The 12,765-nt window shown below is 33.9% G+C and overlaps 1 protein-coding gene across 1 annotated transcript in view; it reads right to left on the reverse strand.

The window, feature by feature from the left end:
• Nucleotides 1-7,663, reverse strand: part of LOC145242773 (uncharacterized) — a 74,611-nt gene extending 66,948 nt beyond the window's left edge. The window contains exons 1-2 of the mRNA XM_080105911.1: nt 7,502-7,663; nt 167-1,527 (exon numbers count right to left, since the gene is read on the reverse strand). Coding sequence (XP_079962037.1) covers nt 167-1,123 — 957 coding nt within the window. The 5' untranslated portion in view covers nt 1,124-1,527; nt 7,502-7,663. The remainder of the gene's footprint in view (nt 1-166; nt 1,528-7,501) is intronic.
• Between the last annotated feature and the right edge of the window lie 5,102 nt (nt 7,664-12,765).

Raw genomic sequence — 12,765 nt, forward strand, 5'->3', positions numbered from 1 at the left:
TTGAAAACTTTTGAGCAATAAGTCTTTTTTGTAAAATGTTCTTTTCTTTGTTTCTGCTGAAATGTCAGACATTCACATAAAATTTCACAAGACTCCAGATGAGAGTATATGTGTTGTACTGTAGGTTTTTAGATTATTATTAAAATGCATATCTGTAATCATTTTAAGAATATGGTTTCTCGATTGCATGTAGTCTCATATGTTTTTTCAAATTGGAATCCTGTGAAAAGGCATAACCACAAATTTTACAAATATATGGTTTCTCGCCAGTGTGTACCCTCATATGAGTTTTCAAAGTTGAATTCTGTGAAAATGATGAGCCACAAATATCACAAGAATATGGTTTCTCTCCTGTGTGAATTCGCATGTGAGTCTTTAAGCTGCAATTTTTTGAAAAAGCTGATCCACAAAGTTTACAAGAATATGGTTTTTCACCTGTGTGTATTCTCATATGAGTTTTTAGAATTGAGTTGTCGAAAAACGCCGATCCACACACATTGCAAGAATATGGCTTTTCTCCAGTGTGTATTCGCCTGTGAGAATTTAAATGAGAATTTTGTGAAAATGTCGATCCACAGATATCACAAGTATATGGTTTCTCTCCTGTGTGTATTCTCATATGTATTTTTAAACTAGAATATTTTGCAAATGTTGAATCACAGATTTGACAAGAGTGGGGTCTCTCTCCGGTGTGTATTTGCATGTGGGTTTTCAAAGTGGAATTCTGGGCAAAAGCTGATCCACAAATTTTGCAAACATATGGTTTCTCTCCTGTGTGAGTTCGCATGTGTGTTTTTAATGTGGACATTTGTGAAAATGACGATTCACAAATTTCACAAGCATAAGGTTTCTCTCCGGTATGAATTCTCATGTGTGTTTTGAGATTGGAACTATCAAAGAATGCAAAACCACAAACATTGCATGGATATGGTTTTTCACCTGTGTGTATTCGAACATGTGTTTTTAAACTAGAATTTTCAGAAAAAGCTGCTCCACAGACTTCACATGTATGCGGTCGTTCGCCTGTGTGTATTTTCATGTGTCTCACCAGTGTGGAAGACTGTGAAAATGTAGAGCCACACAATTCACAATAAGGTGTCTTTTTATCTTTCTGTACAGCCATGTCTATTGAAAACTGGACTTTTTTCAAATTAATTAACAATATCTACAAAACTAATTTTCTTTGTATATGCATGATTTCATGATATCAGACTTTTTGGTGACATAGTTGAAGATGTTTTAGTCTTGTATTTCAACAGGTGATATAATTAAAACTGTATATCCACAAACGCTGGAAGCAAACATATAATCATAACTTTATGTACCTTTTGTATATTTTAAAGTAGACCTAGACAGAGCTTTTGAAATGCATTAAGAGCAAAAAAATATAAATTAAAATGATTTCCTTTACTATGAATATTGGTGTATATTTATAATTGCCATTACATATAAACAGACTTGATACCTCTATTCATCATTTCTTTAATGGCTTTAAAATTTGATTCATTTCCAGACGAAACATTGTATCTGTAAAAAAGAAGAAATATTAATATGTATTAAAGTTCTTTACTCAATAAATGAATGCAAAATATACAATAAAACGGTGCAACCACACTATAATAGCGAAATTTAGAAAACGAGACATCAATTTAAAACAACAATGGTATCTTAACAAAGCAATGATATCCACTTAATTGTACTTATTACTATTATTAAATATTATTTTTAAAAAACGCCAGTTCTTGATCTCTATCATAAAAACGGTGCCATATTTCTTTGGGAAGACATGACATAATAACAGGTGAAGTAACTCAGTTATGCTAAAAACAAGGACAAAATGCACAATTTATTTTTTAAAAATTGGCTATAGTTAAATGCTATCTGCCTTGCTTTAGATTTCTCCAGTGTTTTTTTTTCTTGTTTTTGCTAAACATGTTATCTTTGCCAATTTTCATCAAATAATGTTTTCTTAATAATTTTTTCAACCTTATCATTTTCGTAATTTTTTTATATATTCATCGCTGTAACATAGCAATTAATTAGAGACCATTGGTTTGCCTAGAAATTCAATATAAAAATTTCGAATTTTACTATTATAATGTCGTTACACTAATAAAACAATTTGGATCATGTTCATGTAGGCATACTGGTTCTCATTATGATAGGTGACCATTTTGGAATATTCGGAACCGTATACCATCTAACTTAACCAGGACATATATGCAACTGAGGATCGCATGTAAATTTGATATTCAAACTTGATAAGAAATGTCTTCTTTTAGTCGAAGCCTGATGCCTTCTTAGGGCGAAGATCACACCAGATATTACTGAATGTATATATCAGGGCTCTATGGACAAATTTATCTTTAGTTGACCTTTTACAACTAAATAGTTTGGTTTACTAACCAAATACAAACGTTACTACCTAAACCCACATGATTTTTAGAATATGACATCTTCGTTCTGTGACGAGTATGTACATCATAAATATTTTTCTGTATTGTTTAAAGAAGTCTAATTCTAAATATACAAAAAATTTTATATTGATACTGGAAGCTATAAACATTCCAATTTCTTCAGATGGTTTTTTAAACAGCCTTTTATAAAACATAGTATGTTGTTCTATTAAATTTTATTGTTTAAATAATTTAACTTTTTTCACTCAGTAGTGAGCTTTGGAAAATTGTCAGTGAAAGAAATACAATCGCCAAAAGATAAGCGTTTCATTATTTCTAGTCGCCACTTTGAAAAATCATTTGCAAATGCGACTGTTTCACTTGCAATGTAGAGTCCTATATATATATATATATATATATATATAACTAGGAGCATTGAGATGGGATCATGGTAAAGTGAATAACGACCAGGATGTGTCAAAATCAAAACCAGTTGGTTCCATAGTTCCATTTGCACATGAATGCTGGCAATCTTCATATCGTCTTCTTTTAAGTCATTGATTGTATATAGAGTCACAGAAACTAATGCCAACAACAAAATTAAACCGGTCAAAATGGAATATATTACTTCTGGATATGAAGTTACTTATCTGCTTTAAAGATATTGATATATTGACGGTAAAACAGCTTAAAACATTGTATTCCCCAACCAAGAAAGCGAAATTAACCAATATAAGAGTATAAGAATATAATATAAGAGTATAAGAATATAAGAACTATGGAGACAAATTCTTCAATTTATGCACACTATTAGAATTAGTGCTCCTTACACTGACAACTCCGCTGTTAATAATACATATGCAATGTTTTTTTTTCTCCTCCACTCACATATTGTTGTAATATTTTTAACAACAAATTATTTAACAGCATAAAATCATTTAGAGCTTCATAACCTTTTGGGGTTCTTACTTCCTCTTTACATCGTACATGTGTTCGGACATGACGTCATTCAATACAACTTCATGTTTGATATATAACTTCCGCTACATGTAGCTCTAACTCAACTTTTAATGGAAAAATATACTCTGTACTTTATTTTAACTTTACGTAGCAATTTGTTTTAACCTCATCTTTACACATGTGTATCTAAATATTGCTACAAGAGGAGTGCTAAAAGCGAAATAGATATTCATAATTTGTGTCCATTCCATCTATGCATTTTGCATTGACAAGCCTATTGAAAGGTTATAAGCTCTACACCTAAAATGACAACACAAAGCATGTACGGATGCTATAATTGTCCAAAAAGTAATTGAAAATAAATCTCTATATAGTTTGGTATAAGCATAACGGAACAGATTTTAATTTTAGACACATGTTAACCCTCTCACACCATAGAAACCATCTATAATAATTAATACATATAATTAGTCAATAAATTACATAACAAAAATACACTCATTTCCACATCCATATTTGAATTATAACGGTCACATTTGCTCAAAAAAAAAAAAGAATATAAATGACATATCTTTTTAAATATATTAACGGCTATATGACGTTATGAAAAACCTTACTCTCTTCCACAACGCTATACCTGTTGTTTTTTTTTTTGTTTTTTTTTAAATTTCTAACAACTTTTTTCGTTCTGAAATATAACAAAGTCATACTTTTCATTACAACACAAGAAGTCTTACAATAAAGACGAAATGTTGATGAACACATAACATGGTTTATTCCTTTTTTTTAATCTCTCTATAGTTTGTTATGAGTATGTTTATATATTTATATGTACAGGATTCACTGTTAAAAGTATTAACTGATCATTATGCATTTTGGAACACAGCTGCTAAATGTAAGAGGGCCAAATCTAGATTAATTTAGTTTCATGCTAAGATGATAAGAAAAGAATGGAAGCCCTTTGTAAAAATGAGGATTACTCCAATTTTTGTGAAATTTTAACAATTGATTAATAAATATTCTTTAAAATTTCAGTTTTGTTGGAGTATTTTAAACGGTTTTTAGGTGAGGGTATAATATCAACAGAAAAAATTAAAATATTTCTTCTTTCCATTGAATTTGATTGATAGCTATTAGACCAAGGAAGCAAGATTCTTTGCATTTGAATTTCTTCTGAAAACCTCTTAAGTTTAAACCTTAAATTTTAGATGTTTTCTCGAATTTGATCCAAATTAGCAGAACGACTCTAGAATTAAGGGTTTGTATTAATATATCTTGATTTTAATCTTTGGAAGAGGACGTTGTTTGAGAAATTTATTTTATCTATCCTGTGACGGGTATTCAAGAGAGTCCAATTTAAAATAATTAAAATACTTTCAATTAATAAACTATTACTTGAGGCAGTTATTTTTGAGTTGATCCTATCACCATGGCTAAGACAAGAGTAATCAGGAAAGTGTCAGAAATTACAATTTTCCTAAAAAGTATCAAACCTTGCTAAGTGACAATGTTAAGCCAATTATTTCCCATATTGCTTTATAGAAGTTTAACAAATTCGGTTATGAAACGTGCCAACAACCCCTCAAAAATCTTGACCACTTTTTGCAGAGATTATGAATTTTTGATCCACAGACTTGAAATTTGGTATATTAGGTATTCAGATATGTGGAAAACTTTTTAATCAATTTTCATACGGAAAAAAAGCTAATAAGGGGTCAAAACTGAAAAATTGATATTTGAGTCATCAAATTTTTATCTGTTTGTCAACTGTTTCATGAATACACATGCATATTTCATGAATACACATGCATATTTCATGAATACACATGCATATTTCATGAATACACATGCATGATCGTGAAAAATGACAGCTTTTTTATGTTAAAAATAAGTAGGTTGCAAAACACTTTGTAAAGATTGTGTCAAGCTGGTCTAATGGTTATCATACTTGATTCACTGTCTTTAGGTTTTGGTTTCGATTCCAGGTTAAGTATATTCGTTTTACTTACAAAGAGTGAACTGTTTAGAAAAAGCATATTACTCGCATGCACATGTCTCAGTTTCTGTATTAATTAAAATATAATATTTATGTGTATTTTATGACTGGGTAATACCAGGCAGCCTGCTTATCTATAATATAAATCTCACCTGTCTGTTTAAATGTATGTATGTATGTATGTATGTTTTGCAAAAACTTTCAACACAGGCGACGGATGTTCACGAGATCGATATCGTTTTGAAGCTCAACCCTTCGGACGACAAATATTGAAAAATTGGCTGAAAACAGTCACTCCTTCACCCTCAACTGGGCAGGAAGAGGATCGTTTTTTTTTGCAGATATTTTCGGAAGTCATCCCCTCATTTTGACTTAATTTAAACTTTTGTCACTTACAGTTAGGCAATGAGTGCAACAGCAAAGATGTCACTTTTTTTTTACGCTCTTTTCCTCCTTCACGGTACGGGTTCAAGCCTGCCTGCCTACTGCCACTTTTTTTTTTTTTTTTAGTGTTTTTTTGTTCAACACACACCTCCAAACACCTGGGCAATGCCGAGCATGTGGGTAGTCTATTATATAAAGGGCAAAATGGGCGTGAGCATTTATGTATGTCCACGAAAGGCTTTTTGGCTAGGGGTTCTCGCATCGCTTTGATCCTGGGAGAAGTTTCTTATACTATCTAGATCATAATATCTCAGATTTGCAAACGGACATTGTCTCTATCCTTTTTCTGATTGAGTTTTAAAAAATTTGTTCGTTTCAAGAGTTTGTTTGTCTTTTTCGGATAAATAAAGCAAAACTAATTGAATGCAAGCACAAATGCCTGGCCTTTGAGCTGGGTAGTATCTGTTCTGTAATTGGTCCTTGGTCAATATAGGGGAAACCGTTCATACTGAGACAATTACTATTTATTTAGATCGTGCCTTCTTTTTGGGGGGAGCTGATCTTCCTCCACATCAAAAACGACCTTATGTCTAATTTTCTTTTGTGGGGAAGCAAATAAATACCAAGACAGAAAGCGGGAAGCTTAACTGGCTCTAAAAAAGCCCTAAAGCAAAGTTCATTTCTGTGTATGTGTGTCGACTCCTTTGATTCTTAAGTTAATTACCAACTCAGTGAATTCACTATCCTATTTGGCCTAATGGTTAGCGAGGAAGACTAATTACCCTACGTTTTTGAGTTCGATCCCACCTCTCTATCTTTAAAAAAAAATTTTTTTATCACATTCTATTCCTCCTTTGCTGTTTGGGTTTGAGCCTGCCTGCCTACCTGCACACTAGCACATTTTTGTTTTGCTCAACACATACCTGCAAACACCTAGGCTAATAAATATATAAAGATAGGTTGGATTGATCTAATAATTATTGCTTAATTTGATTGATTTTCATATACCACAAGATTTTTCAATCGTTGAAAGCCTGCATTTTTAGTTATACACTACAAAAATTAACTTCTAATCTTATAACACAAGTTTAATCAAGGCATTAAAAACTGAAAATATCAAAAAAGGTTATATTGTACATATCCGCATTGGACTGAAGATCTCTGAAAAAATTTTTTTTCGCTTAATTTGATTGAGTAGTTTTTTTTTTTACAGCGGAAAAACATGTTTTTATGACAACGCTTTGAAGGTAGACATCTTTGAATTATTTGAACATGCCACAGGAAGATAACTCAGTTAAAAGCATCGATACTCCCTCCCCATCTTTAATACTAGCTTTTCTTCTTAAAAATTTAACCTTTTGCTCGGTATCATAACAAATTGTTTTTTCGCTAAAAAAAAAAAAAAAAAAAAAAATCTACTTGATGAAATTAAGTGAATTTTTTTTTTCGGAGAACTTCATTCCATAACGGATACGTGTAATATAACCTTTTTTTTTTTTTTTTTTTTTTTTTTTTCTCGATATTTTCATTTTTTAATGTCTTGATTAAGCTGTACAAGTACTGAAAAATTTAATTCTGATCTTATTTTAATATATAAAAAAAAATAAATAATAAAATAAATAAATTTTAGGGGGTTTAAAAATATTTCGTTGTTACATTTTTATATTCTCTAATAATTTCAGTCTAATTTTTAATTTATTATTATTTTTTATTATTATTTTAGCTAACCAGCTTTCATCAACATTACTGTAAACTTAGTACTTACAGTTTGTCGTATTATTTCGTCTCTTTCTTGATCAACATAACAGCCAGTAAGTGTTAAGATTTGGGATAAACAAAAAATAGTGTGACATATACATCAGAAGTCGTTTTAAATCGAGAAAAACAGAATTTGAAAAGAACGGATGTCAAGGGCAGATAACTCCGAAATATTAAAAACCGGCCTTTTTAAAAAAAATTATCCACAAAAAATGTTGATAAACCTTAATATTGACTACCTGAACAGATTGCGATAAAAAAAAAAATCGGGTACTCATGCAAAGAGTGATCCGTGCTGAAATAATAACGTTATTATTTAAAAAGCCATTCTTAACATGGGGAGGGGAGGGTGTTTTGTACCTATTCTGTACTTTAACCTTACAATTGAATAAAAAAAACAAAACATATCATAAAACTTTAATTAAACGTGGAAATACGATTTAAAAAATAGCGCGGATCACTCTCTGCATAAGCACCGTTTTTTAACCCCCCCTCCCCCATTCTGGCATAGTGCATCTGCATCAGCAACAAAAATCGTACAAAGGAGATAAAAATGTGTTTATTCTTTTTCTTCTTCTAGTTTTAAAAATATTATTAAATGAGAAACCATTTCCAATTAAAGTATATTATTACGTAAGTAATCTGGAGAAAAACACCTACACTAATTCTATTCAAGTTTTTGAAGAAGCTGTTTAGGTGGTCAAACTTTAAGATCGTTCACATAATTAAGTAAACAATACAGGTGTTTGTGCACTGTTGCCACCGCGCTATTTAAAATTTTTTTTTCAGGTTAAATTCAAGCTTCACGATATATATATATATATATATATATATATATATATATATATATATATATATATATATATATATATATATATATATATATATATAATTAAATTGTTAGGTGGAAACACAATAGTTGCAAAACACCCTTCTTCCCCCATGTTAAGAATGGCTTTCAAAATATTAGGTTAGTGCAAAGTCAATATCGTTTTTTTCTCACATATGTTACTTTTATGTATGATTCTGAATTAATTCATTGACATATATATATATATATATATATATATATATATATACTAGCATTTCAGCCCGGCGTTGCCTAGATGTTTGGATGTGTATGTTGAGAAAAAAAAAAAAAGTGGTAGCAGGTAGGCAGGCTCGAACCCGTGCTGCAAAGGAGGAAAAGAACGGGGTAAAACCTAACGTTTATATTGTTACGACCACCGCCAAACCGGAAGCGACATTTTTTAAAATTAAGGCTAGACAATCTAAAAGAGAGGATAACTTTCCAAAATATCAGCGAAAAAAGTGACCCCCCCCGCAGAAAAGTGCCTAGTTGAAGGGGAAGATATTAATGTTTTTAACCAATTTTTCGATATTTGTCGTATGAAAGGTCGAACTTTAAAACGATACTGATCTTGGTAAAATCCGTCGCCTCTATTGAAAGTTTAAGGCAGACATGCAAACAGACATACATACATATATTGGTAACTAAAAATTTACGACCCAAACAGATGAAAAAGCTTGCCCTTTATGTAAAATTTCAAATATTTAGACCAGAAATTGTCTGAGTAACTTGGAAGAGACCGCAGAGGTCAATTTTTTTTTAAAACTTTGACCCCTATTATGACCCCTTAAAATTTATTGTTTTGGGCTCAAATCAAGTTATTAAGTTAGATCCATGTTCAAGGAACCTATATCTAAAATTTAAAGTGCGTAGACCCAAAATTGTCAGAGGAGTTTGGTAGAGTTCTCAAAAGCCAAATCGTTGAACTTTGACCCCTTAATCGCCAAATTTCTGGCCCAAAACTGATCACATCGATTTTCCCAAATCTCAGTACCCTGTATATCAAATTTCGAGTCTGTAGACTAAAAATTGACAGAGTTATTGCGTAGGGAAATGTACACAGACACACAAATACACAGATACGCAGACACGTTCACTTTTATAGATGTATAGATATATATATAGCAATGTTATATATCAGTTTGAAGCACGTTTTTTCGTTCTATTGAATCGTTCTCAATCTCTTCATTCATTTTTTTAAAGGCTTTTTGACAGCATGGACAAATTTAAATCCACACGATTTTCTTGTTCCTGTTCAAACTAGGCCAAAAAGCTGCTAAGACAGACCGTGATATTGTTGCGGGGCCATTTGTCCTGAGACAATCGACCCAATAACTAACAAGGTAGACACAGGCGGAAAAACGGTGAATTGGCAAAGAAGAATGATAGACACAGGATGTTCGTTTAAAGGACGAAAGATCGCCTTTTTAATATAGTTATTCTCAGGAACTGGTCTTGCTGGACGTTGGAATGGTTCGGAGATGTTGATTCAGGTCTGGAGTAGTCAGCTGACCGTACGGGTCATCCGGATCAGGAATCAGGAACGAGAACCTAGACGTTAGGGTGGTCTAGAGTCCTCGTCCTTGTCTGGATTGATCGGCTGGACGTCAGGATCTAGGGTCTAGACGTTAGGATGGTCTAGAGTCCTCGTCCTGGTCTGGATTGATTGGCTGGATGTCAGGAACTAGGGAGGCCTAGACACTGGAGCGGTCTAGGAATGGCATCCGGGACTGGAACAGGGAGGCAGCAGACTACAAGGCAGAACTGAGCTGCACCGCAGGTAGGAGGCTAAGTGCTGCAGGAAGCTGAAGCTGTAGGGAGAAGGTGCAGGAAGCTGAAGGCTGCAGGCAGGAGGTGCAGGAGGCTGAGTGCTGCAGGCGGGAGATGCAGGAAGCTGAAGGTGCAGGAGGCTGAAGTCTGCAGGATCGCTGGAAGTTGCAGGAGGCGACAGACAGTAAAACAAAGGGGAAGGTCTTTCGTAGGAACCTAGCCCTGAAAAGGGCTCTTTGGATTACTGCTGCGGCTGCGATCAGAAAGGCGAACAGAGTAAACAAAGGGGAAGGTCTTTCGCAGGAACCTAGTCCTGAAAAAGCCTCTTTGAATTACTGCTGCTGCGGCTGCGGTGGTGGTTCTGGAGTTGCTGCTACTGCTGCTCCTGCTGCATGAGATCCTTCAGCAGTGATTGGATCTCCCAATTCGGGGACCGGCTTAAAGTTGTATTTATTTGCTCCCCCACCGAGCAAATTAGGCACAAGGCCGATTTTTAATGTGAGGAGTGAAGGGGAACTGGGGCCAACTCCCCGGGGAGTAGGGGAGCTGGATAGTGACAATTGGTATAAAGGGCTGTTTTATGTATATTTCGTTTAACAACGAGGATGCTGGGGAAAAGGAGACATAAGTAGGTCAGCTGCCTTACTTTCAGTTTGTTGTTTATTCGTCCTCTCTCTTCTCTTCTTCTATCTCTCATTCTAGAATGTTGCATGTCTGTTTTGTCGTATGAAAAAGGTGGAGTGGGAGAAAGAAGAAGGTAGTTTTTCTTTCCCCCACCCCACAACAATATCAATGATCCGTTTGGCCCAGGAAGCACTAACGAATGTGTGGCACAACGGTGGCTCAAAAAATTTCACAATGGTGATGAGAGCCTCGAAGATGAAGATAGTCGTGGCCGGCCAACTGCGATTGATAATGAACGTTTGAAAGCCTTAATTGAAGCCGATCCTCGCAAAACCACGCGAGAAGTTGCTGCTGAACTTGAGGTCGACCACTTAGCAGTTGTTGCCATTCAAAGCAAATAGGTAAGTCAAAACAGTTGGATAAATGGGTGCCGCATGAATTGAACAATACTAAAAAAAAATCGTCATTTTGAGGTGTCCTGTGCAACAAAAACAACCCATTTCTAGAGTGGATTGTGACGTGTGATGAGAAGTGGATCCTCTATGACAACCAGCAACGTTTGGCACAGTGGTTGGATGCTAGAGAAGCTCCACAACACTTTCCAAAGCTGAAATTGCACTAAAAAATGGTTATGGTGATTGTTTGGTGGTCTACGGCAGGTCTCATCTATCACAGCTTCTTAAATCCAGGCGAAATGGTTATGGTGGAGAAGTACTGCCTACAAATTGATGAAATGGACCAGAAGCTCCAAAGTATGTGCCCAAGATTGTTCAATATGAAGGAACCAATTCTCCTCCATGACAGCATTCACCCGCATGTTGCTTAACTGACCCTGCAGAAGTTGAACGAATTGGGCTACAAGACCCTGCTTTATCCGCCATATTCACTGGACCTCTCGCCCACAGATTATCAATTTTTCAAGTATCTTGACAACTTTCTGCGCAAAAGATGCTTCAAAAGCTGAGATGATGCCGAATCAGCCTTCAACGACTTCATCACTTCCAAAACTCTGGATTTTTATGCTAATGAGATAAATAAACTTGTTTCTCATTGACAAAAATGTGTCAATTCTAATGGTTCCTGTTTTGATTAATAAAGTTTATTATAAAAGGAGTTATGATCTCTTGAAGTTGAACATTAAAAAACGACATTATTTTTGCACCAACCTGATAATAACGTTATTATTTCAACCCGGTGGCAAAAGTGCACAAGTACCAAAATACAATGTCTTTAAGATGTGCTATTTAGGTAATAACACTTTTTCCCCGGCACAATAATTTCACTGGAAAGACAATATGATAAAGAATATGTATAGCGTGCTGAGCGTATTGACCTTTAAAATCAACACGTATGAAATAGGGAAGAAACAGAGGCAAGACTAAAGACTAAGATTAAATACTAAGAATAAAAAACCTGGACTCAATTCCCTTTTGTTTAATACATTCCAGACACACCAACCTGTCTTCTATTTTTGTGTTTTTGCATTGATGAAGCTGTTAAATAAAGTTAATATGAATTGTAGAGAAGATGTTTGTCTTTTAAACTGGAATTCAAGTGGCCCTTTTCTCTTCCTCATCATCTAAAACAAGCCAATCGGATGAATATGGATATGGCAACGTTATTACAAAATGGTTATCCCAATAAGCATCTCACTTTACCCAAAACTCTACAACTTCATCTTTTCTGTCTTCAGTCAGTAAAGGAGAAATCCTTCTAGACTGAGGCAATTTTGATATTTGTCCTAATCCAGAGTGTACCTTTTGGGGGAGCCTGATTTTCTTCACCTTTTGCCTAATATTGCCTTCGTGAAGGGGGTAGGGGCATCAAATAAATAGCGACTTTCTACTCGACAATTTACTTTAGTACTTTCAAATTTTGAAATGATTCATTCATTTTTTTTCAATTATTAAGAAAAGATTAAAACATTTAAGAAACAGGAATGCGTTCTGGTTGCATAAATAATGTTTTTAAAAATAGTATTTAAAAAATTGCGTTTTTATTTCGGATACTTCATTTTTTATTCCAAT

This window comes from Euprymna scolopes, chromosome 21, assembly GCF_053919585.1.
Source record: "Euprymna scolopes isolate OS-2025 chromosome 21, ASM5391958v1, whole genome shotgun sequence".
Lineage (NCBI taxonomy): Eukaryota > Metazoa > Mollusca > Cephalopoda > Sepiida > Sepiolidae > Euprymna > Euprymna scolopes.